Here is a 27,899-nt window from a genome sequence, read left to right as displayed (position 1 = left end):
TTGAATATTAAATTGTCTCAGAAATATTACATTTAGAGCCCGTAGTTGAAATATAACCCATATCTTATGTCGTACACATATTTTGCAAGGGGCAGTAGAGGCGGTTAACCGCACGCACTGCGTTTATCTGTTGAATTTATGCCAAAGTGTCAACTGGAAGCCAACGCAGTCCCACCGAATATGTAAGTGTTGCGCCATTAACGAGACAGCCATTGTCAGTTGATTTTTACAGCACGCTGCTTTAATTTGCGGTCGATTGGAATTGTCCCCGGGTTCCCTCTGGGCGCCAGCTCGGGACTAACACACCCCCCCCCTAATGGAAAGCGCGGACATTGTGGGTGGCTCCGAGAAAAAAAAAAAAAAAAAAAAACCCGTGTGTGAGCAGGTAGACGAGCCGCATAGTGTCGCTGCTGCTGCCCTTTAACGCAACACCATTCCGTTAGGGAGGACGAAACTCGGCGCAGCGAGCGAACGAAGCGAAGAAACGTGAGCTTTAACTTAATTAATCGGTGCCGGAGGGTGAAGCGACAAAACTGGGAGAAGTGGTCATTGGATAAGAATCTCTAGATATTTTTGTGTCTCAAGTGGAGGGCAATTAAACAGGAGAGAGGCGGGAGGAAACTTCCAACGCACGACGAGGCGAGACTGATCTTGACAACCCGGAGAATCGAGTTTGCGAAGAAGTGCTCTCATATTTCAGCTGTCGCGCAACAGCGACAGGACTTGTTCGTGGCTGGCGCACCGGGGAACCAACTCACACGCCACAGCGCTAATCATCTGTGGACTTTGACTGCGCGTCGAACCTTTGTTTTCTTCCACACCTCTCAACCCCTCTCCAGAAAAAAAAAAAAATCAAGGAAAAAAAAAATCAAGAAAAACAAATTGAACCTTTTCCCCTCAGATCCGCGGCAATGGGGTGAGTAATCGAAGAAGCTCTGTCCTTCAGAGTGCCTCGAATGACACCTGCGCGGCGCGGTGCGGTGCGTGTGTGCGTGTGTGCGTGCGGTGAACACATCGACAACTGTCAAGCTGCTCAATTCATTTGATTGTCACAGCGGGTTTCTGCCATCGCGAGCCGACCGCTTGTCAAGTCCACAGTTTGTGATCGTATTGTTGTTTTATTTTTATTATTTTTTTGCTGTGTGGGCGACTTTATTCTGTCTCCTCTGATTCGCTGTATTTTGCCCACTTGATCCCGTATTAGGTCTTGGTTTATAGCAGAATATTTGCACAGGACTTCAAGCGCGTCACTGATTCCCTTTTTGGGTTTGAAAGTGCTCTGATATGGAGGCGTCAAAGTCGGCGGCGGCGGCCACTAATTACGAAGGATCACGCACTTCTGGGAGCGCGTATTAATGCGTTGTGCTCGGTGCTGGAGGTGCCAGACCGACACCCACATTTGCCCACAGTGTAGGCTGCAGTATATGATTTTGCCTCCATAATAATCTACAGTGCGTGTGTTGACCGTGTGGCACAATGCCATAGTTATGCAATCAGCAGCTCTGCTTATTCCTCCATACATTATGGACGTTTCCGACGAGAAATAACTTTTCATTGTGACTTGGATTTTTTTTTTTTTTTTTTTTTATTCCAGCAAACCACAATAATATTTACAATCAAATACGTTGCAACAATTGTAACGTTGTAAAGGACTTAAAGAGGCATGTGGTAAACATTTGGATTCAGTAATAAATCGAAATTCACCGCCCACTCCTTTTTTTCTCTCTCTCTCAATATGTTAAAAACCAGTTGAGCAGTCCTGACTTCTTCTGAGTTTTGGATTACTCATCAAGCAGGTTTGAAACAACACAGAGGCGGCGGTATTATGTCATGAAACTAGCTGGCTCAGTGGACTGGCGTCACGACAGCCTGTCACACCTTTACTGACAACAAAAACATGACAACACGTTCTGGCTTTATCTTTTAGTCACTTGCTTGGTTTCAGTCAGCGTCAACCGACAGTTTCACTTGACGGCGAAATATCTTCGGCACAGCGGTAACAAATGGCTCCCAGGAATTTTCAAGCAGTCTCTCAACCACCTGTCCATGACTACAGTGCACACAGAGAGTTCATTTTAGCCACTTGTTGAGTTTAACTGATGGGTTTCCCAAACTTGTAGCTACATTTCGTTTGTCATTTTTAGCGTCAATGGTTTGTTTTTTCCCTTTCTATTAAAAATGGAGTGGTAACTTTTCCCATCAAACTACTATTGCGGCTTATTTGTCAATAGGTTAGCATTGTTGATCTCCAAATATTTTTGCAGTGTAGAACAAATCATTAAACTTCAAGTCCCACTAGGTCTCACATACCTAATACCTGTTCTGGAGGAGGAGGTGCGGCACTCAGGGATCACTCTGATCTAATCCCCCAAGCCCAACCCTTGATGCTGAGTGCCAAGCAGGGAGGCATGGGGTCCCTTTTTTATAGTCTTTGGTCTGACCCACTCTCTTAGCAAGGAAGTTGTGTGTTCACAGACACCCACCATGTGTCTTTATTTTGACCCTTTCTCGCTGTAAGTCAGATCCTGATCCATCAGTACCAACTTGAAATTACACCAGTCTCTGAATAAATCAAGTTTGAAGGATTTGCACAGTGGAGCAATCATGCCAAGTCTTCAGCATTTAATGAGGAAATGCTGCTCGTGGTGAGAAATGATGGTCTTCGTTCAGTCTTGGAAGTATAGGTCAGCAGAGCTCCTCTGAAACCTATGAAAATGATTTCAAAATAAAGTTCAGACTGCCCAGGCACATCTGATCACTGCAAAGCTGTCCCTCAGACACTGACACATTAAGCATATTGCTATTTAAAATAAGCCATGCATGGAGCAGCCCTCAAACAGGGATAGATGTTAATCTCCTGGGCAGCCAAAGAGTGACAGCTAAACAGTGATTAGGCTCTGCAATATGTGACGTGGCACTGGGTCTCTTGGCTGCCCCGGCAGGAGAGTGCACTCTTAAGCCTCATCCCAGTGTTTGTGTGTGTGTGTGTGTGTGTGTGTGTGTGTGTGTGTGTGTGTGTGTGTGTGTGTGTGTGTGTGTGTGTGTGTGTGTGTGTTGTTACAGGCTGGCGATAAATGTGTGGACGTGTAGTAAGGCTATAGAATCAGGTCCCACCGTTTAAGACCCACAGACAAATGAAAAGGGACAGAGCGATGGAGGATTGGACGTCTCCTTACCAGATGGTGGAGGCCTAGGAGGCCATCTGCTGCCTCGCTGTGCTTCTGCTGAGACTTCCTCGTTTCCCTTTTCTCTGAGCCGCTAGTTGCGGTCGGACTCTGCACCCCGCGCTTTCTATGACCTTACCGTGACGCACGAGACCGAGCTGCAGTTTCCACTTTGAATCTGGCGCATTGCTTGCATCACACGGCATATTGTGTGTGTCTGTCACCAGGTCACGCAGCTATACCGGCGTGTACAACGGGGAACACACATAGATGTGGTGTTTCTTAATGGCTGTTGAAATGATGTAGAAGTGAATGAAGTTCCAAATGGAAAATTGAGAGCCCGAGGACACAAATTGGGATCCGGTATTTAAAATAAGCACACTGCCTGCACTGTTAATGAAGGTGCAATGTAAAAAAAAATAAAATAAAAAATTCACAATTTGAGTTTTCAGGTCTTCAACACACTGTAGTTCCATTATTCTGTAGGTCACATTGTCGCTAAAGTTCTGGCTTTTGTTAAAGAAAAATAATAATCTGAAAAGGCTTTTTAAATAATACAACTGCATTTTTAATGCAATAATAGCCCGGCTGGTGTTGAGCGTGTTGTGTGTAGCCGCGCTCTCCAACCTGCCTTGCTCATTCATGCACACTAAAGGACATTCTCACTAACAGGCAGCTCTGCTCCCAGCAGACCTTGCAGGTAAAAGTGACAACAAGCCCTTACGCTGCTGTTCTCATAAATTAATGCCTCCGTGCTGCTCTAATGAGATTTTATAATATTAAGTCCACTGCTTTAATGTTGACTAATGAGGGCTACATTGTTTGTCACTGTTTTCTGTTGGCCAGAGTTATCAGTGCTTTGCACTGCATGACTCAGATAAAAAAGAAAAAAATGCTTTCTGACAGAATTGGTGGAGATTCTTCACTGTGAGTTTGCTTAAAAGTCTTTTGCTGCATTATTATTAGCAATAGCAGAGAGAGTAAAGAATGATGTGTCTCCGTACCTGCCATCAGTTCACTGGAGCTATTGAGTATTGACTAAATTCAAACTTCTAAACTTCTGCTCATTTTCTCTATTTGTCACACCACTTGGAGTCAATGGCACTTCTTGTCGCGTGGAGGAAACTTGAACTTGCTGTATTTGGTCCCAGAGTGCTTGATATACAGCACTAATGTGTTCTGTGTGCATCGGTACGTTAAAAAGAGGCTGTAGTGCTCTTCACATGGTTCCTTTTCATAAGAAGACTGCTGGATTTGTGTGTGCTTTTTTATCTGGACACTAGAAATGTGGTGCATTTCACCTGAAAGCACTGTGAAGACTTGGTTTGGTCCTCGAGGACGATCAGAATTTGAGTTTCCCACAATCCACAGATCATTAATCCTCGCGCTTTATTTTGTCGTACAGGCAAGGTTTTGTGCTTGTGTTTCTCTCTCTTGAGTCGTTTCGAGGCAGACCAGGCAAGCACAACTCCAACAATAAAGACAAAACCTGCTCTTAATATTAATACGATAATTAATCATAAAATAAATAATATCAATATTAAAGAACTGTGCTGTTAAAGGCCTGAGCCTCCCTGATGAATGCACCTGAATAATGAATGAAATCAAAAACTGATAAATGTGTTCACACTAAGTGAAACAAAAATCATGGAGTACCAGGAACAGTCGTAAAACAGCAATGACTGTTTTAAAGCAACATTGTGTCTCGTAATGTTGCACTACAAAGCCTAGAAAAAAGAAAGGCAGCCTGACGCCTAAAGTGGATGTATTTTGTCCCAGATAGCAGCGCTTGCCAGCCGATATTGTACCCTTGTGTAGCTGTTGTGCCTGTTGTGTGTCTCTGGGCCCTGATGATGAGGAGTCTTTGAGCTCACTCTCTGATGGAATGTACAGAATGTTGGAGAGCACAAATCTGAAGCTGCTGACGCTGCCGTTTGCCCGCCGAACGCGCTTCCAAAGCTCGGCGTTCGACTTTTTGCCCGCGTGTTACACACACAGCCAGTGAAGCTGGGGAATATACACCTGACCGGGCGCTTTTGACTGTGATTGATGAGGGAAAGCTTGTTGATGAGGACTGGGCTCCGAGCGCATTCTAAAAACTCAGGAATGTGGACGGGCCTGTTTTCTCCCCTCGCTGTGGAAACACATTCCTGAATTCTACAGGTGGAGCAGCGGCAGAACACGGACGCAACATGACAGCAGATAAACACTTTAGCTACAAGCTGCCCGCTATTATTCACACCTCATAGCAGGACCCTGGACGGTGCCGCGTGTGACAGGATCGTTCAAACTTCACTTTAGCCGGTGCTGTCGTTCTACTACCGTCACGTCTTCAGCGACCAAACCTGCCCATTCAACACCAGACATCAATACACAAGCACTGTTTAATACAGCTGTTTACAGTTTTGTCTTAATTTCTCGTATACTCCTATTATGTATGGAGTTGCTATGTAACTTTGCTTTGCAGTTGTCAAACCTAAACTGAACTGAGCTTTTTCATGGTTTCAGTTTGGTGACCTTTGGTGACATTGAAGTAAAATAAATGAAAGTGTATTCCTGAACTTCGTCCATCAGGTTCCCGTACTCACAGACGAGTGCAGGTAGTTTTTGATGAGACAATAATGGTCCCATTCAATGCCATTCAAAGAAAGGTTGTGTGTCGACGTGCAATTCCAATTCTAAGGGGTGTGACTCTGTCCGTGCCGCAGCACACACACACACACTTCAAACACCTGTGAATTATTTAAAACACCAGATGGGGGCAGAGAACTCAGTCAGCTGCTGAACAAACTCTCCAGACCCACCGCTGAAAAATCCCCAGTGACGCCTCCCTCTTTTTTTTTTTTTTTTTTTTTTTATCCTTTAAAATCATCAACCCTAATGACTGTTATCTAGGGAAAGCAGATCACTGGATTCCCCCCCCCACCCTCCAGCGGTTGTGTGAATGCATCCATGTGTTCAGATGTGGCCTTTCACTGCTCTTCCCCCTGCCAGTGTGAGCTGGCTCCTCACACTGCCGCTGCAAAGGTCACCGTCTGTGTGCATGTGCACGCTTAGCGACAGCGGCGATCTGAATAATGGGTTTTGTTATTCCCAAAACAGATGAAGACTGAGATTAGGCTTAGAGGGGACATCAAAATCATTAGGCTTTCATTTCTGTGAGAGCTGTAATCCCGGCGGAAACTAAAACCTTATTAGCTCATGAATTTTTGCCGTCTGGCTGCTGCCCTGTCTGTCCAACGTTATTTCCCCCTGGGCAAGATAGTAGTACATAATAATACTGAATCTTTGAACCACTGACCTCGTGTCACGTGTCAGCAATACAATACTGATGCCATAGGCACTTTTTTTTTTTTTTTTTTAATGGAGCTCTTCCTCTTGCCATGCTTGTGCAAAATGATTTCAGTGGAGTTGCGAGAAAAACGGCATTTTATTGATTTTATTTGTTTTTAAATTTTCTACGCTCCAGTTCTAGCACGGTTAGCCAGCAACTGGGGAGGTTTGCTTTGTCGCAACTGGATGTGCGACGTGCTCGGTGAGAAGACACAATCACAGTGAGACTGACGAGGTGCACACACTTTTGAAATATGCCTGCAATTATGGAGGCCTAATTACACAATGGCTTTACACTGCCACTTGTCTGTCAGTGGAGGCAGCCAGCCTGAAGCTTGATTATCCAGGTCTGCAGTCGCAGCCCTGTTGTTTATCTTTTGACTTTTGAGGAATGTCGTCCGCTGGTGCCTTCAGCGCCATCAGTCGCACCGGTCTGAACGACTGGCCCAATCTAAACCTGGGGAGGTCTGCTAAAAATAGTGTGATGCCTTGTAAATGTACTTCAGCATGTAGTTAAAAAAAAAAACAACCCTCAGCTGTGGAGGTCGACTGCACCGTTTTATTCAGAGAATCTAGCGTTCTTGTTCATGTAGATACTAGTCACTGACACTGTAATAAGCACATACAGATTTGTTAGAAATAAAGACGTAAAATTGAGTAAAGAATTGTAGTCACTTTCCCTTTTTTTTCTATTATGAGGAAGGAATTTTGACCAATAGCCATTTTCTTGTTCCCCCCACCCCCCTATGATTTCCATTGATTCCCTCTGGTTCAGCACAGTGCTATAATCTTTGGACTTTTATCTACATTGCATCATAATACAAGTATATTCTATCATATAACAATAGACAAGTTAAAGTTAAAGTCCCAGTGATTGTCACATCCCAAACAGACAATAAATAAAAAAGTTTCTTGAGCTTAGTTTCAGTGTCATTCATACGTTAACAGGCAGCATTCCTCAGTGGACAATGACCTTTGTAACTTAAGAATACTGAACCAGTGCTGTGTGTACAATTAATACCAGCAGGAAAAATGTTTTGGCACAGGTGACCACGTGTCCATGTCTCTTGTTTATACAGACACATCGAAGGGAAGCAGCATAACGCCCTGTTAATTAGATTTTTTTTTTTTAAATGGGATAGTAGTAGTTGTCAACACAAGAATGCATGTAGCAGAACCTATTTTATCTTTGACCTGGTATTAAAATGGGTCTATTACAGCTATAAAGTTGAGTCAAAAATTAGCTATGGCCTCACGCTTTTATGTGCAGCAAGATCAACACTTCTCTCAAGTGTTGTTTCTATGCAGCCATGTGACTCAGCCACTCCACTTGCTTATTTCCCGCTCTTGTAACTTTATACAACCTCCTGAACTCACTTTGAAAATTGTGAGCTCTCTGGATAATTGAATCCCGTAGGTTTCCATCTCCCAACCTCTGCACCGCCGTGACAGAGTCGTCTTCACCTCCTCTCAGCCCTCTCACTCAAAGCAGCCTTAAGTGTCGTTAAAGGTCTTAAGAAAGTGGGAACATGTCTAGCGTGTTTTGAAGTCGCATGACGACAGATATGCTCGCGTTTTTATTTTCAATCTGTATTCATTCAACTCAACGTGTTCAACTCCTCATTGTATCGTCTCACCTTTTTCGCTCAAAGGAGATGACTTGACCTTCAACTTTGTTGAAACTGAATGATAAATTCTTGATTTCATTTGACTTCAGGTTACTAGAATGTAGGTAAAATCTTCATATTACTACTTGACTACAAGCGAAAAATTTGTCACAGCGTACAAACTATAAAGTGCTGTCCTCAGTCAAAAGAACTCTAATATTGTTCAGCCAAGATGACTGGAGATTTTATTTCCTCTCTTGGTAGAATCCAGCTTCCCTTATGGTCTTAATGGAATTAGGCTCCTGGATTTCAGTTGGAAGCATTTTACCGTCGACACGGGATGCCTTTTGTTCTTATTGCGCTCCTATTGCTCATAGCAGTGTTTTAATTGGAGCAACGCGATAACTTTCGGCTGTTTTAGTCACAGTTTAGTTTCAGCTGAGTAGCCGCAGCCAGACAAAACTAAAGGTCAGATACAAAGCAATATGAACTGAAAGGACAACACTTGCTTTATTGGCATCGCTGTATAAGAACTTTGATTTCCAGAACGACGCAACAAAGAAAGACGGCGTTTAGACACAGGAGTTAGTCGATAAGAAATATATACAGTATGTATGCTTAGAATATAGTAGAGAGTGTGTGTGTGTGTGTGTGTGTGTGTTTGGCTGAAATGCAGTGCAGAATTTTTTTTTGATCAGACAGTGCCTGTTTCTTCCATAAACATAGCACTTTTTTTTTTTTTAACCTCATTTATTGTCCATAGACCAGATCATTTTTTTTTACATAGTTACAGAAATCCAGGAATCAGAAACGGGGGCAGGAATTGTGTTGCCCGAGTGGAGGCGTGTTGATGCGCTAAATGCTTTGGGTTGCATCAGAGCTTTTTGTCTCGCATTTTTGCCCACCGGTCTCGCCGAGGAACTCTGGAACCACAACGAGTGGGTCTGTTGGCGAAATGTCCGAGCCCAACACACAGCAGAGCGTTTCTACTGCAGAAATGTGTCTGAGTCGGAGGTGCATGTTGTTCCGTGTGTCACGCTGCCTCTCACTGTCCCCTGCCCTCTGTTCTCCAGGGAGCAGCCGATCTACACCACCAGGGCCCATGTCTTCCAGATTGACCCGACGACCAAGAAGAACTGGGTCCCCGCCAGCAAGCAAGCTGTCACCGTCTCCTATTTTTACGACAGCACACGCAACAGCTATCGCATCATCAGCGTCGATGCTTGCAAGGTGCGTGCCTGCGTGCGTGTGTGTGTGTGTGTGTGTGTGTGTGTGTGTGTGTGTGTGTACATGTACTGTTTTGTGTGTGGGTTTTGGAGAATGTTGCTGCTGTAAATATATATATATATATTTATATACATTCTCCTACATTCAGCTACATGCAAACAGTGTGGATTTGTGTACCAAAAGACGGTTTTGTCCAGGCACCTCTTGAATGGAGCTCACCAGCTGCGTTTCCATTGCAGTGTTTTGCAAAATAAAAGCGATATTTCTAAAAATTTCGACAAAGTGCAATTGCGATTTGCAGGTGATTCCATTAAATGTTGTGAAGCGCGTGAGCTATAATTCTCGTAAAACTCGTCTCGCGAGGCACCAACCCGGAGGTGCAAGATTCTTTGTGTAAATCTGCAGTTCAGTGTTGGTTGTTGTCAAGAATGCTTGTTCTATTTTTCTCTTTGATTACTTGGAAGTAAAATATTCCGTCTCCTCCTCCGTCCAATCATAACGCGTCATTTTCACTTGAAGTGTACAGGACGTCCGGTGATGTGTAAATGTGAAAAAAGTCTCTCCGTGACACCTTTGCGATATGCCTCCATATGGATACGTCTGAAAAAAACAATCAAAACCTTTTAGCCATATTTCAGAGGTTTTTTCAAGTTTAGGTGTTTTTTTAGGTGTGGTTTTTTGCGATATTTAGGTATTGCACAATTCTAGAAACACATCTACTGATAAAAAACAAACAAACCTGTTTTCGTGTGGGTCCGACTATTTGCTTTTACTAACGTTATTAACGGTCGCAGCAGGTCTCCTTTGTCATCTCCAGTGCCTGGTGTTTGGATCAAACAATACAGCTGATAGTACACAAGTGTGTCTAAACCACATATCCACACCTTCTCCCGCCATCTCAAAGAGTGGATGATGTGTTTCCATGGCAATCGTGCTCGTGTTCCGTCTGCATGAGAACTGATTGAGTGCCGTGTCGGTGGAATCCCGGCGCTCACGCCGACAGGAAACCACCTCTGTGCACAGTCACGCAATTTACCTGCAGAGCCACTTTGGGGACTGGCTGCGTGGTAATTGTGTGGGTATGTTTGTGCCCTCCTGTTTGAGCAGCAGCAGCAGCAGCTCCCTGTTTTGCCAAAGGAGCCGTTTAGGATTACCAACAACAGCGGCATGTAGGCTCACTGTCACGCAGACCTCTCTAAATGCTAAGTATTTGCATGACAAGCATTAAAAGGTAAGGAAAGGCTCTTCTCAGGGGTGACGGCTCCAGCATATTAGATTTCATACTATTCAGATCCTCTGCTCGGCCTGCTCAGAGAGCCTCTGCCATCTGATTAGCACCACACAGACAGTCGTCTGGGTGGTACTTAAGTGAACATAACAGTCTTTGATGTGAAATTAAATGCATTATTTCCTGTGTTTGTGGTGCCCAGTCGAGCTTTACTAGCCTCCAGATTGCTTTATTCCTCATTTCTAGAGGCAACAGTTAATTGTGTTACATCATCAAGCAGCACTTATGGAGTGACAACCCCGACAATACCAGTCGGGTTTGTTTTTTTCTCTCTCCAGTCCCTGTTAGAATCACATAAAATCCTGTGAAGCGGCCACAAGAAATCATTTGTGTGTTCTTATCACACAGTCCTCTGTTGTCTGCCATCCACCTCCTCTTATCTCCGCTTTTGTAACAGTGTCGGTCATAAATTGTTTGCATAAGGCTGCTACATGTAAGCGGAGGATTAAAATGTACAAAGCAGTAAAAGGGTAAATGGATGACTCATGTCGACGGCCCCTCTTCCACCGTTGAACGAAAACGAGTGCGTCAAATGGACTGTGGGTTGAAGCCGAGTCGCCACAAGCCAGCGACTGCTCAGTCATGTTTAATACAAGCTGAATATCGTTTGGAGCTTGTACGCCGGCTCTGCGGGGGGGCAGGTCTGTCCAGCCGAGTCGCCTGTGAGGCTGCGCGCAGCAACTCTTGACAGACCGTCAGTTTATATTTGTCCATCGGCGGCGGCCGAGCAACACTCGCTGACGGTGATACGACAAGCAGAGCAGCGGATCAGCACTTTCAGCTCCCGAATCTCACCTCATGCATTAGAGGCCCCAGATTTGGGACAACAGTGAGAGACATTGTACATGCACGACTTGCCATACTATAACATTGTCTAGCGAGTTTGTTTTTATCTTATTGAATTTTATTTTTCTTTGTTCGGAGCTGGTGAACTAAAAGCTGTTTTTCTGTCAAGTTGCTGAATTGGAATGGCTTTAAGTTGGCTGCTTACTGGTTGGTTTGATTCGTCCCGTCTTAGAATCACAGAGTGAGGAGTCTGTATCCAGATTTAGAGCATTAATGATACAAGATGACCAGCTGATAATTGGCAGTGTGATTCAGCTGTGTCAGTTTGCTGAAGGGAAGGACTCCTCCACTTTTGCCCGCTGACTCTTCTCCCTTCGTGCTGCTGCCACCGGGGGCAGTGTTTTGGTCGTCACAGTTCTAATAAATTCATTCATAATCTAAATAAATGAGGAGATTTGCGTCACGTCAATTCATTGATTGGCAGAATTTTTTTTTTTTTTCTATCCGCCATGTCGCGCTCATTACACCTCTGCAAGATGAGCAATCTGGACTCTTCTGTCCCGGCTGTGAGAGGAACTCAACAATCATCATCTCACCTGTGGCCGTCCCACACAGCTGCCGCTTCCTGCTGTTTGTCATGCCGGCTAATTATGTTTTCCGTTTGTCAATGTTTACATAAAAAAAAAAAAAAAACACTAAAACTGTTCAAAGAGTTGTGCATTGTGTTGTGGACTCAGCGGCGGCTCACTTATTGAGCAACTGTAAGAATCTCTTTCCAAATCAACATTTCACTCGTTCCTGTTGCAGCCTCCAGTTTCAGCTGGGCCCAGGATTCCTAGTGAGGCTTCTGGCAAACAAACGTCGCTCTTCCCCTCCCTCCGTCCCTCCCTCTTTCCCTCGTCTCACGTCTGCCTTCCTACCAACGCCGCAGATTCCCGGTCCTCTGCAGACACCTAATCGGCCCGAGTGCGATTTCTCCGTCAGCTCGCGGCTCTTTGAGTTTCCTGGTGGCCAGCGGGGCCTCGGCTCTCCGTCTCCTGCGCCACCTGATCTGCAGCCCAACACACGAGCGGCACAGCTGCCAGCGTCACTCCACTCTGCCCCTCCCAACCTCTGACACCTCCCCGCCCCTCCCATCACACACACACACAGTCATGCACTGGCTTGCAGAGGCACCGGACATTGATTTAAACATTCCAGAACAGGGCCCGGTCATATCGGAGTGAATTGGGTTACAGTTTATTAGCGGAGTTATTGCGTCATGTGGCTGCAGCCTTTTATCCCTGTTTGACACTTGGCCTTGAACTCAGCGGGTTAGTTATATTGCCATATCTGCTCATTTTGAGCAAAGATCAGCACAAAATATGTACATTAACTTGTGGCAGCTGGAAAATAAACAACAATCGCAGGGCAAAAACGCTGAAGCTGAGGATTCTCACCCTACAAATTTGTGCATAATTTAACACAATATCTGAAAAAAAGAGAATAAACAAACTTTGCAACTTAGAGGTCAAATGAAATGAATAAAGTTCAGCTCTAGATATGAGCTGTAGATGAGGTCCCTGTGGTGTTTGTACAATTTTAAAAAGAAAAGAAAAGAAATTCACTGTGTTTTTGTTTGCGATCGGTGTGTTTGTGTGTGTGTACTTGCTGCGCTCGCCCGAGTGGCTGATTATGCAACTGTCTCTTCATGCTGCAAGACTTCAGCCCACTTCCTCCATAATAAGCATTAAAGATTCATCCCAACACACAGCTTCTCACATTCATACAACATTGTTTTTTTCGGCAAAAAAAAAACACCTTTGTGTGAGCCGCCCGACACCCCTCAGCTCTGTTAAATATTCACTCTGTGGATCTGCAGCGGGGGCAACGCAGGGTCACGTTGTTTTCTATGAACTCTCTCAGGAAAACTGTTCCGAGCCCACCTGCCCTTTGTCACATCCGTGGCCAAATCATATGCTAATGTGCTTCTCGCGTTGTCTTCCTCCATTTGAACCAATGGTAGACTGTGAGGGATTTCAACGAGCCGCAATGAGAGGAAGACGCCGGGGGCGTTGGGAAGGACACGGGTCTGTCAGCGCTTTGAGTGGTTGAATCCTGCGATCAGAGCCATGTTGCTATGAAACAAGGGCTGCTCTGTCATTAAAGTGTCCTCCGTTGTTTCTTAATTGCCGGGCTAATTTGCATGCGTCAATTTTAGGTTCTCTTACATCTTGGTGTCTAGTTGAGACGAAGACGAGGCCGTTCAAGCTCTAACGGTTTAGTTTCAGCGCGTTGATCAAACCTTTTGTTGACACTTTGTGTGACACGAGTGGAGACGCTGGCACGGCTGCAGACGGCTGCGTTGGCTCGCACCCACGCTGGCATGTGCCGCTTACAGATTTGGACAGCTGCAGGTTCACTGTGCATGTCCGACAGGTGTGTTTGTAATTTGAGCACATAGGGGTTAGTGGGTCAGTAGCCACCAGGGCGGGAGATTTCTGTTGCTCGTTTAATACATCACAACTTGCAGAATACGCAGCGTTTTTTATCAACCATTCAGATGCGTGCGTCTGCTGTCAGTACTGCGTCCTCCTGTACAGCGGTGGCATTTCTTTGAACGACTGTTTAATTTACAGTTGCTCTGTCAAAGTATTGTGGTATTGTCCTGCTGCTGCACTCGCCACTTCAGTGTCCCGAGTGACTGCATGTCATCAATAAATGAGGGGGCGTTCTCTGGTGCTAAAGACAAAGGCAGGATTTGATTGGCCCATGTTGCTTCAGTGGTTAGAATAACAATACTGTTCAATTCAACATTTATCACACAAGCCCATAGTAATCGTGAAGTCGTCATGAAGCAGTTGGGAAACCAGCAAAGACACGACTTGACAATTTTTTAAAAGCAAAGCAGGACCTTGCAATGTGGCTTTGCTTTGCGAGAACCTCGAGGCAAGAGCACACGGTCACTACAACATGCAATTCTTTTCTGTTTGCTATTGAAAAGGGGAATGTAATATAATAGACTTTGTCATTGATCTACCAATTGCACCCAAAATTAGGGAGAGAATGTTTTAAGAGGCTGGAGAAGACAATCGGTGGCCTTTCAAAGATCTCTCTGAAACCAGACTGCAGTGTTGAACGGAGGCTTCTGGACACGCAAATCAATCTTTTTACTTTCAATGAGCATGTTGGGGTGGGAACAGCGGCAGAGGTTTACTTTGGTATGAACGGTATGACAATAGGGCATTGTCCTCCGCTCAGGGAATAGTGGCTACAGCTTCTGGAGATTTTCTTCTCATTTGTCTCGAAGAAACAAGAAAGAATTTTTTTTTTTTTTTTTTTTTTTTTTTAATGCCGATCAAAGAAACCCTTTCAGCAGTCTGACACCTCTAATGGTTACTTTGTCTTGCCAGGTTATTATTAACAGCACCATTACGCCAAACATGACTTTCACAAAGACGTCACAGAAGTTTGGCCAGTGGGCAGACAGCCGAGCCAACACCGTCTTCGGCCTGGGCTTCGCCTCGGAGCAGCAGCTCGCCAAGGTGAGGAGGGACACGGGGTCGAGGACGCGTGCGCTGCCAAGAGAGGATTCTGAAGGAGACCCAGCAGGAGAAGATCTCCGGTTGTTTCATATATTCAAACTGTTATCTCCATTCGAGGTCTACGGTGTAAAAAATTGGCTTGATTTATGATTTTTATCTTGGTGAAAGCTTAGCATGCTGCCCATCAATACATAACTAAAGGTGTATACTCACAGTACAACGGCCTTTCAATAATCAGCCCTTTTTCAGTTTTCCCTCAAACTCTGCAAAGTTCCGCCACTCTCTTGTTCTGCTGAAATCGCTGCACGTCTTTGAATGCTTTATCCCGCATTACAGTTTGCTGAGAAGTTCCAGGAGGTGAAAGAAGCGGCCAAGCTGGCAAAGGACAAATCTCAAGACAAGGCGGAGACGTCGAGCAATCACTCCCAGGTAAAGCGTGTGCCCGCTGTCTGACGTTCTGATTGGCTGTCCAACCGCAGCCACATTCAGTCTCTGTCGAGGCACAACTAGAAGCCACCTGGTTTCCTCAATGCTGTAGAGTTCCTGTGGAGGAACGGCTGAAGTTATTACATTGTCAATGTAAATGTGTTCATAGAATCTCATTTGTTGCATCCCAAAAAATAATTCTTGCTAGATTATAAATGACTATATGAGGTAGAAGGCTATTTACATTGGCCTAGAGAAGCCTATCAGAGTGGGTTATTCATTTAAATGAGTTGGATATTGTTTGAAGGGCGATCCACTGTGCAGCCAGCCGGCCGGTTCTCTGGCCGCTCTGCCTGAGGATGGCAGGGATCAGACTCGGCTCGCAGACGGTTACACCAGCTGAGCCGTATGACATGATAAACACTGGCAAGCGATTTCCCCCCCACACACACACACACACCACCCCTCTGCTGTCACAGCTGACGTGTCAGAGTGTTTACACCACTTTCACAAAAAGAAGCTTAGTGCTAACTTGTTAAGTTTAACCCGTCACACTTTGAAGCGCTTTGCTCTCCCACTCTCTCTCTCTCTCTCTCTCTCTCTCTCTCTCTTTTTCTTTTTTTTCCTAAAACCAACCGTCAAAGCCATAATAAGTCTTGCCTCTCTTCCCGACCAGGAGTCCGGACGCGAGACCCCGTCAGCCGGCCAGGCGTCCAGCATCAACGGGACGGACGATGAGAAAATCTCTCACGTCGGTCCGGAGGCGGCCGTGCTGCAGAGCGAGAACGAGCGTCTGAAGAGCGAAGTGGAGCAAAGGTACAAGGACACCTTGCTGTTCAATACATCCCGAGTACATACTTGTTTGTGTGTGATGTGTGTGCGTGTGTGTGTGTGTGTGTAAATATATATATATATGTATATATATATACATATATATATATATGTGTGTGCGTGTGTGTGTGTACACTACGAGTCAAAAGTTTGGACACACATTCTCATGCAATATTTGTTTTTGTTATCTTTACCACTTTCTCCACTGCAGATAGATACTGAAGACATGAAATATATGAGCAAGATATACAGTATGTCATTATGTAGCAAAGGAAAACGCATTCAATAACTCTAAATCTGCTTTTTATGAAAGGTGGCTATTTTGAAGCATTTAAATATGAAATGTGTTTGAGTTATTTTAGACTTTTATTGTTCCCTGCATAATTCCATGCGAGTTCATACGTAGTTTTGATGCCCCCAGTGAGAAACTGCGATGTCAATACGCTTGAGAATGAAAGAAACGATATTAAATTCATAGGGCGTCTCCAAACTTTTGACTGGTAGTGTATGCATATACACACACGTAGATATATTTCATCCACCTAAGTCTTTACTGAAGCAATTATCATAAAGCTAAAAAGCTAAAGATTGTTAGCAGCTGATAACGCTTATCAGCAAACCACTCATAAAAATAATTACAACATTCTGATCGTCAAAAGTTATTTTTTTTCCTGGCCTTTCCCGCTGCGGCTGCCTCACGACTGCATGCACTAGCGTTCAGACAGATTATTCTGCAGATGGGTGATAATGTCTAATCTGCGCAAACAATGTCGGGGGCAGAGAGACGGCGGATGCACAGGTGTTTCCAATCCGATTGCACCGACGTAAACAAACCAAGGTGGCAATGGGGGAAAATGTCTCATGAGCAAATGCTGCACTGCGATAAGCAGCCGCGACTCTCACCCACCATCACGATTATGCATCATAAAATCAGTTTATTTACACAATACATCGCACCAGCAGAATGGCTTGGAAATGTACACGAACTCTAATGGGTTCAAACATGCACTCTCTTGATGGGCAGATATCATCTCATCTGGTCCAGAGTGAAGCGGCTCGGCTTGGCTCGGCTTGGCTCTGCTTGGCTCTGCTTGGCTCTGCTTGGCTCGGCTTGGCTCTGCTTGGCTCTGCTTGGCTCTGCTTGGCTCTGCTTGGTCGTCCCCACTGAATAATCCACATCCAGATGTGTATAAATCGGTAATTGAATGAAACAACAGCTGTGGTTCCAGATGGCCTTAAACTGACCCAGAGGGTTTCCGGGTCAGATGGACTGAGAACACTTTTTATTGGTGCCGTGGAACTAAAGTGCCAGTCTATATAATTGCAGTGTAGGAAAACAAATGTTTTCGAAAGAACAGAAAACCACATGAAGACCTCTTGAAACCAGCAGGTGTAAATAACATTGTGTTGTAGTTTCAACCAATAATGTGTGAAGATTTTGTTTCCAGGCGAAAAAGAAACTTGCTCCTTATCTTTTGTCTTGTGTGTATCAGTACATACATATTGAAAATGCCACTATGACGTTTGAACATTTTTCAATCATCAGGGAATTGCAGGAATTGAACAATCTCAACTTCGTGGTCCACTGAATTCCATTCCATTTTTTCAGATATGAGGAATGGTCTTGTGTTTTTTTTATTTATATCTTTTTTTCTTCTTTTTTTTTTTTTTTATCAAAATGACCAAACAGCTCTTGCTTGTTTTACCGTCAAGGCCGATATTTCCTCTTTTCTCTCTTGGCGGGCTGCTTTCCAGGCGCTCCCAGAGCTGCAGGATTAGAAGTGTGTCACAGGGGCGAAACAGCCGTGGACTGCAGCATGCAAGGCGGTCCACATTTCATCGAGAGCGGCACACTTCAGCTCAGCCATGCATACAGAAGGGAACAGCGATGCATACCAAATATACATCACAAGCCGTTCAACCTATTGATAAGACAGCAACACACCGCGGTATGAAAAGATGGCAAAGTGCAGTGCAGTGCAGTGCAGTGCAGGCTGCGGCTCATGAGACCTTGGAGACCTTCACCTCACTTAGTTCTTTTCATCCCAGCTCCTCCTGACGGTGTGATGTACATCAGCACTAATTAAATACTTATGACGGCAGAGAAGCTGCAGCATTAAACCTCAGGTCAGTGGGCAGCAGAGCGGCGCCACTAACCTGTCTGTGTGTTCCCTTGCATTTCTAATCTGGCTGCAGCAACACCAACGCCAAGAAGTGGGAAACGGAGCTGCAGACCTTGAGGGAGAACAACGCCAGGCTGGTGGACGCGCTGCAGGAGTCCTCGGCCAACGTGGAGAGCTGGAAGAAGCAGCTGGCCGCCTGCAAGGAGGAGAGCGACGCACTCAGGAAAAAGGTGACGCGCTCGCGAGGCCCTGCAGGGGGCGAGACACCCTCCTCTGTTCACCACCATTTCTGGAGAAAATAAGTTTTTAATTTTGTTCATGTATTCATATATTATATTAAAAGTAATCTCAATGGTCTTTTGTGTCAATCTTTCACTTTGTTTTTAATGGATAAAATCTGCTTCAAAACTAAAGTATAATTGTGAAAAATTACCCCTGAGTTCATATTTGATTTTGTGTCAATAGAATTTCTCGAAAGGAATAAATCTGTTCATCAGTTTAACATCTGGGGCCTTTTTAACAAAGCAGTTTCACCAGTTCCTGTGTTCCCTCTCTGCATAAGAAAAGCCCTGTTGGTTGTGTTAGCTTCAGTATTCCCTGCACCAGACGCCGCTATAAATAGAATAATTTTTAGTTTCATAATCAATGTGGGCAGTTTAGAGCGGCCGGGCTGCTGCTGCTTCTTCTGCAGGATGACTTTTTCCAACATGTGTCGGCTTCACGTCTGAGAGAGCGCCGCTCTTTACAGAGAGCCGAGGAAGTTTCCCCTCAACTCAACAGAGGCTCTTCTCTCTCTTTCTCTCCCCTAGATTGCAGAGCTGGAAGCGCAGTGTCAGGAAGCCAGTCAGGAGAAGCAGAAAAACGCCCAGCTGGGTGTGCGAGTGCAGGAGCTGGAGGCCGAGCTCAGGGACAAGGAGCAGGTGAGGCGCCTTTTTTTAAATGAACAAATACTGTATTTTATTTTTATTTATTTTATTTTTTACCTTCTGCTGCTGCCCTTCTGCCCATCACTGATCATTATTATTTTATTTTTTTTCACGAATGTTTTGATGGAGTAAAATTTCACAGGCTAGCTGTGTTTCTTGTCTGAGCAGCAGGGAAATTTGGCACTGATACGGTTGCCTATTGTTCAGTGCATCTGCCATCCCTGATCCACACTGGCTGTCTGCTGCCCAGCAGAGAGCAACGGGGCTGCTGCTTCTAATGAGGATGAAGGCGCTCGGCGCCGCCCTCTGACCTCCGCTCGCGCAGGGTCAAATCGTTTTCTCGGCCACAGGAAATTGATGAGAATCGACTTCAAGCAAAAAACCCTTGAAATGACTAATGACCAGCGAGGGGACACAGGAGGGGAGAGGAAAGACATTCTGGCTGTGTTTTAGCAGAAAAGGTTGCGTTAAAGTTTCCCTAGTGTGTGTGTGTGTGTGTTTGTGCGTGCACGTGTTTGTATGCTTATTATAAACAGAAGATGTAAACAGCGAGGAAGTGCTTCAAAGAGCTGGAGACGACTTCATTAGGCCAAAGCTGCAGCAGCGTCCTGCTAAACTCCCTCTCACACTGACCGAAGGGGCTCCAGCGTGCAGCAGGCAGCCCGCAGGGGCTCAGGCTCACCCAGTGACTCACTCCACCAATTAAAAACGTGCCTTTGAATTATTAAATATCCACTGCGGTCTTGACCCCACGCTGGCCGGCTGTGAAGTAACACAAGAGGTTCTGCTAACGCGGCGTTGCACAGAGTCCGGCGCTCCTTCTCGGCTGCGGTTTGGAAAATGGAGCCGATCGTGGGAGCTTCAAGTTCTGCGCTGCTCGCCTGAGACTGAGAGTGCAGTGGAGCCGTAAACACGATGGGAGTTATTTTAGTGTGGAGAACACTGCGTTTGTCTCGCTTTTCAAATGTTGTGCATCACTTTTTACGCTTGGTTATTGCTGGAAGCCTCGTTTTCAACACCGCTGCTTTAAGATCTGCAGCAGAGGTGGGCAAACCTTTGACTCGTGGGCCACAATGGCTTCTGCAATGTGACAGAGGAGCAGCAGCAGCAGCAGATGAAAAAACAAACACGTCTTGGGATACGTAGGAAACATGTGGCTTGAATGTCAATTGAAAATGAACAAAAGCAAAGTTACAACAAAATCTTCGGTGTTCAGCTCTTTATTGAAATGACTGGAAAATCTGATGAAACACCGCTTTTTTATGACTTACTAATGATCTAATTTCTTTAAACTCGGCGGGCCGGATTTAAAAAGCAGGAATGGGCCGTGGTTTGCCCATGCCTTCCTTACCAATTTGTAACGTGCCTTGTGTCCCCCCCCCCCCCCCCACACCACCCCCCTCCCCAGGAGCTGGAGAACCTGAGGAAGCAGGCGGAGATCATCCCACAGCTCATGGCCGAGTGCGAGAGCGTCACAGAAAAGCTGCAGGTGGGTCTGACAGCTGCCCGGCAGCGCAGTCGCTCTTGTTGTTGTTGTTGTTGTTGTTGTTGTTGCTACGAGGTGATTTACGACGGGAGCGTAACGTCCGCAAAGACCTCCGGCTCACACGTGCGCTGAGCCGGGGAGGGGGGGGAGGAGGCGTGCGCTCGCTGTCAGACGGACATAAAGACGCAGCTCGGCTCTGTTTATTTGAGCCTGCGGGCCGGTGACACAACATTCCCACCACGTGTCCCACCACACACACACACACACACACACACACACACACACACACACACACACACACACACACACACACACACACACACACACACACACACACACACACACACACACACACACACACAGTCATCGCTGTATCTGTTAATAAAGGTCCGTTGCATTATTGCCTCTTTGAAAAGGTTTCCCTCCCACTCATCAGCGGAGCAGGAATTTTTCCACTCTGGCTTATTAGTTTCCCCTCGAGGTGCAGATCGCATGGCTGTTCCTGTGGTGGCCAGCAGCTGATGTCTGCTGTGCTGCGTTCACTGACCGCACCTGCCGTTTGTCGCCGGGTGTTCCCGCGCCAAGTTACGCTGTTGCAGGTTTTCTCTCGGCTCCTCCCTCCTCTTCTGGCGCGCAGCGGTTTCCCGTTTTTCCAAGGCTGATTCTTGACTGACTCACACGTCGACGTCTTCGCAGAACCAGAATTGTCAGACGCGAGGAATGACGACGCGCAGGAGGAGCGGGCGCTGACGTGAGCTCTGTGGACGTCGGGACGTCGGTCTCCGATCGGAATCCACTGAATCAGAGCTGGATTTTGTCATACATGGCGCTGCCTCGTTGTTTCTTCCTGCGGGGTTGGGCAAACACAGAGAATAAAAGCAACAAAGGCATGCCTGAATTCCTGTACAAAGCTCGGCTGTCTGGTTCAGTTCTGCAGCAGCCTGCTGGATGGTTGAGTGACACAGCAGCTCCACCAGGGCCGGACAAACTTTTTGACTGGTGGGGCCACAATGGGCTCTAAAAATGTGGCGGAGGGGCCGGAGCAGCAGCAGATGGATTTAGTGTTTTGGTGAGCCGCCCCAGCGGAGAGAAAATCTATCCTGGGATATGTTGAAAACATGTTGCTTTAGTGTCAAGTGAAAGGGAAACAAAGCAAAGTTGCAACAAAATCAGCGTACGACGCCTCACGGTGTTTGGCTCTGGATTGAAATGACTCTCAAAACACCGAAAACATGGATGAACTCCAGCTATTTCATGACCTACCGACCATTTCTTCAAGTTTGGCGGCCCGCATTTGGCCCCCGGGCCGTAGTTTGCCCACGCCTGAGCCAGAAAGTAGTTTGTGAACAAACCGGCCAGCGAGGCAGAAGAGTCGGAGAAAGATGTCGTGAAAATGAAATCACACTCAAAAGTTGTGACTGTGATTTGATGAGCACGGCTCCCCTGCTGCTGCTTTGGCCCTTGATTTTACTTCTTATTGCATTTTGTGTGAAGAGTGAACAGTGTGATGGTTTTGTCCTCTGTGTTTGTAATCATTGCCCCCCCGCCACCCTTTCTATTTAAAGTCAGCTCCCCCATCTGGTGGTCGGGTTTCAGGAGTCCTGCAGGCGCTGCACCCCTTTGGTGCTCCTATTTTAAACCCCACCCTGCCGGTGCTATCTTCTGCACTGGTGTGTCACCACGGGTCGGTGCCTGCTGAAACACTTGGGCCTCTCAAGCAGGGGTGTCAAACTCAAACACACAGTGGGGCCAACATTTAATACTTGGACAAAGTCTCAGGCCAACATTGAAAAATGTTCTTCCAGATTAAACGGTGAATTCTTTCATATGGACCCAAACAAGCTGTAAATAACTTCATATTGCACTCATGCAAACTCAAATTTCAAATTAAAAGACAGCAAAAATAATAACTTGCAAATAATCTTTTATGCAAATCTTTTTTAATTGCAGCCTTCCGATTTAAGTTTCAACATTCAACCTTTTTCCACGGGCTGATAATACATTTGAAAATAAAATGACAACAATAAACCAATTAAGTAATAATAACGTCTTTCAATGAAGGTGCAACCATTCAAGCGCACGCCTTTGAGTCGCAAGAATCTACTAGAATACCAGCAGAGCAATCTGGGATTTGTAGTATTCGCAGTTCTAATATTCAATAAATATTGCCTGGCGGGCCAAATACAAGTACATTCTTTGAAGTTGACACCTGTGCTCTAAAGCTGCCTGTTTGCAAGGCAGGTGTCAGACGGAGTGACCTCCGACTGAAAGGTCAAGCTGATTTTTGTTTTTTTTTGTCATTATTATTATTTTGTCCAAGTGCAAAGGTGAAAATATAATGAATGAATTGGTGAAAATAATAACGAGAATAATAAAAAGTTTCCCTCCTTCTGCTTGGGTCGGCAGGCTGCGGAGGTGAAGAACGGCGAGCTGGACGGCAGGATAGGATTACTGCAGGTGGACATCGACGACAGTCGACAGAAGCAGGGCAACATGAAGGGCGAGCTGAAGAAGTTCATGGATATTCTGGACGGGAAGATCGACGAGCTGCACGAGTTCAGGCAGGGTTTGTCCAAGCTGGGCGTGGACAACTGAGGAGGCCGGCTCAGAGGTCACGGGGGTCGACGGCAGTACGTCAGAAACTACGCGGCACCTCCCCCCCCCGCGCAAGGTGACGTCCACTCCCAAGGCTTCGACTCCTAATAAACACCACCATGTGATAGAGAGAGGGTTTTCTTTTTCTTTTTTCTTTCTTTCTTTTTTTGACCAAGGGAGAGAGACTCTGCCTGGCAGCAGGAAGGGCAGACTCTGTACGGGCGCTGGCCCTTTAAAGCTTTATCAAGTCAAACTCTTCACTATCTTATCCTTTCTGTGCAAGGAGGGGGGGGCAGTCTGTGTACAAAGCCGGTGGTGGGTGCTTGGATTCTGTCGTCTGTCATTCTGGGTTTTCTTCTGGGGGTTTTTTTGTCTTCTTGTTTCTTGTACTTGTGAGGGCTGCGGCGTTCCGTCGCAAGCAGTTTGAGTTTCAGAGTTGGAGGGGGGACGACTTCTAAGGGCTGAAACTGACAACACAAAGGCTGTCCAGCACCACTCCAGTAATAATTGGTGTAAGAAATTTCCCAGAAGTCGAGGCGACGTCTTTCTCCAGGCTGTCCCGTGTCGTTGCTTCTCGTCTTTCTCAGGTGTGCAGGTGGCAGTTTTTCACTCGCTAGGCGACGGTGCACGCGTGTGACAAAGGGCCACAACACAAAGTGCCTCCAGGTGAATCTCTACCTGGCGAGGAGAAGTGGCCAAATGATGACCGTCACCATTATAGTCATTGAATTTTCTGTTTTATTTAAGAACCTGAGAGAGAGAGAGAGAAAAAAAAAAAAGGTTCCCTACTGCTGAAAAGAAACGAGATGGGGGAGAAACTGAGCCGAGTTTGTGACACTGAAGACAATAACGTCATCATTCTGGATGCGAGTGACACACGTTTGCACAGAAAACTCTTGAGAAGCAGAAGCTCACGTCTCTTGTGGGTGCTTTGTTTCCGAGTGAACACTGGTATTAATGTTTGCATAAAGAAGGGAATCTCTTGTCTCAAGAGCTTTCCTTTAAAGCACCGGGGGGGGGTGGGAGGGGGAAACAATGAACAAATAGAATCCAATTTTACGAGTGTAGTGTAGTGCTTTAAGGACTTTGTGTGAATGCTATAGTTTTGTCCATTTGTAGAGCAGAGATGTGCGTCTCCAGAGGCTGCCGATGTGCTGGGAGTGAGGAGGTGAACGTGTGGAGAGCACAGCAGGCCTTCTTCGCTGCGACCAGTCACACTTTCTGTTTGTTTCCTTGTTTTCAACGTATTTATTTATTTTGGTGCCTCTTTGCAATATTCTGGAAGATACCACCTAAACCTTACGCTTCCACCGATGTACAATAATCTGAAATATACCAAATGACGAAGATTCAAATGTTCCTGGATGGCATTTTGGGGAAACGCGTTGATTCATTGTGCATTTTAAAGCTAAGGCACATGTGTGGTCTATTTAGGGGGTGAAACTATGATATTCATAAGTCCATTTTTCCCATCACTGTCATAATGTCGACATACTGAAACTACAAGGGGACTTTTTGCTTCTGTCTCTGCAGCCATATTGTTCATAAATAACCTGGGTAACACAATGTATGATCCTTCCTTTTCCTTCCTGAACCAATGTCTCTTGTGCACTTTGTGACTCCTGTTCTATATTGTATAATAGAACCAATTGCTAAAATTTAGTTTAATTACAACGCTGACTTGGTGTCTTTTTTTTTCTTTCCTTCCTATAAATGCATAGTGGACCACATTTGGGGAGTCATTCCACAGAGGAACAATGTTTCCCCAGTCCCTGCTCAGCTGAAAATCAGAATTGTAGGTTTATGAAAAAAAACAAAAAAAACAAATATGCTGACATTGTGAAAGTCTTAAGGCATTTTTTTGGATGGAGCCACAGAGGAGGTGGAATGAGCCGTGGATGCCAGAGCTGCATCCCGCCGGGGCTCGAGTACAGAAGCTCCACCACCGCATGCCTTTTCTCTGATGCTGATTTACATAGCACTAAATATAGCTGTAATCCTTACAGAGGAGCACATAGCCAAAGCCAAACAACGTGGATATGATCACCCTCTGTGACACATCTTCCCTGGGATAAGAAAGCAAAAAAAAAAAGAAAGACAGTGCTTTTCTTGGGCTGGAGAAACTTTGTCCTCACAGCAAAGCAGCAGCAGCAGCAGCAGCAGCAGCAGGGGTGGATGGAGGTCGTGTGAGGCAATCCCACCCACTCACCGCTGGAAAACAACCAAATGTGATAGTGCAATATTGTGGTGGTAAAGGACCACAGCTGATAAATCTCTTTGAAATGAATTACCGGTACTGACTGAGCCCCAGAGATGGGATGAGCTCTGGAACAGAGCAGGTCCGTCACTGGGGCCACAGAGCCAACTGAAACTGCAGGTTTCTGTCTTGTGGGTGTAGTTCCTACGCCTGTTTGATCCCCATTTTGACTCCATGAACAAACTCCAAAACTCACCAAGTGACCATGCAAGCAGGTTGAAACCGAAGAAGGGAAAATACCAAAAGTTGCCTCTTTAGCGCCCCCTATGCACACACCAAAGCACTGGAATGGCCACTAGGAAGGTTGTAAAGACGTGGGACAAAAGCCCACGTGCTTGTCTGATCAAGACCTACATTTCATACACTCTGACCTTTGGCCTCCGCCAAACCAAAGTCACCAAGCAAAAAGTCACTGGTCGGTCTCATCAAGGCCTACAATTCACATGAAAACGAACAGTGAGTTCAAAATGTTGTGTAATTTGCTTACACGTATGATTGAGACTTCTTCCAGTACGTATTACACACATTGAACAGACTGGTGGAACATTTCACAGACATAAGGAATGAACCCACAAGGCTCTACAGCGCCACCTACAAAAACAATAGCAGCTGCGCACATCCATGTCACAGCACAGAAAGCTTATTGAGGGGACTTGTGGCAGGGCTGGCGGCCGTCGGGAGGTCGCAGCAGGCCCACTTCCTTCCTTGAATGCTGCTTGCAGCTTTAATTTCTCCTTGGGGCTCTAACTGGTCTACACTCACTGAAGTATAGTGGAGACAATTACAATGAGTCGGTTAAGGAAGGGAGTCCAATTTGGGCAGAAAATGGCGACAACAGAATTTCATTTTTTTCGTCAGAAATGAATCCTATCCTACTGAATGATCTGCTCGTGGCGTCTGAGTGCAAACCTGAGATTTTTTGGATGAATTCTTATCTCGCGTGAGAATACTTCAGTGATCTCCTCCGCATGAAAAATCCATTTTCACTGAAACCTTGCAGTGTGTCAGCCAGGGAGACCGCCGCTGCCTCTTTAGCCATCATGGTAAAGGCTCATTGTGTGACTGGTGTTGAGTGGGCGAGTTGGTGAAACATCATTAGGAGAATGTGCCGCTCTGAACGCGTCTGCAAGAGGGAGGCAGCGGAACAGCACTGCGGGCCACTACCGCCAGTCTCCCTGTTGCCACGGCAACGGGCCCTGGAATTTCATGTTGACGCTGGATTGGCGGCTTCAGTTAAATAAGCTCCATGTGTGTCTTCCCCCCAAGGTGCGTGACCCATCTTCCGCTGTCATTACACGGATGACACCAATAAAAGCGGACGGGAACGCAGAGTGACAGCAGTGTTTCCTCGGGAGCCACCGATCCAAACTCTCAAATGCGGAGACATCGGAGAGTCCAGTGCAGGAGCGGCGGGAGAGGCTGCTGGAGTGCAGGTGCTGGCCACAGCCCACACAGCAGGGGCTTCACCCGCACAGGTTGCTGAGACACCTCTTCTCATGGTGTGACTCATCAGTGAGCAATCTGCTTCTGCATCCCAAAGACAAACTCCCACAGCAACGGCTTCCACTGAAAAATCACTATTGACATATTCGCCCTATGGGTTGGTTACATAACTACTGTGGTACAAATACTTTGAGAAACGAACATTTAACCTGAATACATTTACTCTTCTTTTTGTTTTCTTTGCACCTCTTCCACTGTATTTGGACTCTGGATGCAAAACACCTCGGCGTATGTGAGCCGCTCAGTAATTAATAGACTACAGGTACTGCCCGGAAAATTAGAATATCAAGTAAAAGTTGTTTTATTTTGGCAATTTTACATAAAAGATGAAAGCAACAAATTCTATTGAGCCGTTCCACGCAAATTGACATCTCAAGCAATTTCCTTGTTGTAAATTTGCTGATTAGGATTTTCAGCTTATTAAAACCACAAACACAGAAAATTAGAATACTGTGAAAAGCTTCAGTTTTGAAGCTTCAGAGAGTCCAAAGAATCCAAAACACCTGCAAAAGGGTCCTGAGCCTTTAAAAAGTCTGACTTGGGTCGGCTCAGAAGAGTTCACACATGGGCAAATACAACAACCTCTTCAGGAGATTCTCATTTTCTGGGTAGTACTGTATACTTAGAAACATAATGAGAATGGAATGGATTTCTATAGTGCACTTTTCTAGGCACTCGAAGCGCTTTACATTAAACCCATTATGCATTCACAGCACATTCACACTGGTGATAATGAGCTACATGTGCACATTCGCACAAAGTGGATAATTGGTGGTACAATGCAGGTAAGTGTCGCCTTAGCTACAGTCACCACACGAGTGAA

General features: G+C 45.7%; 1 protein-coding gene across 3 annotated transcripts; it reads left to right on the top strand.

The window, feature by feature from the left end:
• Positions 1-24,330, top strand: homer2 (homer scaffold protein 2). 3 transcript variants are annotated; one of them, XM_076047965.1, is made up of 9 exons: positions 1-182; positions 9,178-9,334; positions 14,798-14,929; positions 15,266-15,358; positions 16,032-16,171; positions 18,383-18,539; positions 19,119-19,229; positions 20,644-20,724; positions 23,128-24,330. In XM_076047965.1, the coding sequence occupies exons 1-9, from the start codon at positions 139-141 to the stop codon at positions 23,314-23,316; spliced, it is 1,104 nt and encodes a 367-aa protein (XP_075904080.1). In that variant the 5' UTR covers positions 1-138; the 3' UTR covers positions 23,317-24,330. The 3 variants fall into 3 exon arrangements, with proteins under 3 accessions (XP_075904080.1, XP_075904099.1, XP_075904088.1); XM_076047973.1 differs by lacking the exon at positions 1-182 and adding an exon at positions 372-916; XM_076047984.1 differs by lacking the exons at positions 1-182; positions 9,178-9,334 and adding an exon at positions 370-916.
• The last annotated feature ends 3,569 nt before the right edge of the window (positions 24,331-27,899 follow it).

The sequence above is a fragment of the Nelusetta ayraudi genome, unplaced genomic scaffold, assembly GCF_046127955.1.
Source record: "Nelusetta ayraudi isolate G7.1 ecotype Tasmania unplaced genomic scaffold, CSIRO-AGI_Nayr_v1 ptg000005l, whole genome shotgun sequence".
NCBI lineage: Eukaryota > Metazoa > Chordata > Actinopteri > Tetraodontiformes > Monacanthidae > Nelusetta > Nelusetta ayraudi.
The sequence above is the reverse complement of the archived record's forward strand: the minus strand, read 5'-3'. Positions and strand labels throughout refer to the sequence as shown.

Coding starts and splice junctions, on each gene's coding strand:
- homer2 (XM_076047965.1), top strand. CDS start 139: ATGCCAAAGTGTCAACTGGAAGCCAACGCAGTCCCACCGAATAT. Junction 9,335..14,797: donor TCAGCGTCGATGCTTGCAAG/GTGCGTGCCTGC, acceptor TTGTCTTGCCAG/GTTATTATTAACAGCACCAT. Junction 18,540..19,118: donor GCGACGCACTCAGGAAAAAG/GTGACGCGCTCG, acceptor TCTCTCCCCTAG/ATTGCAGAGCTGGAAGCGCA.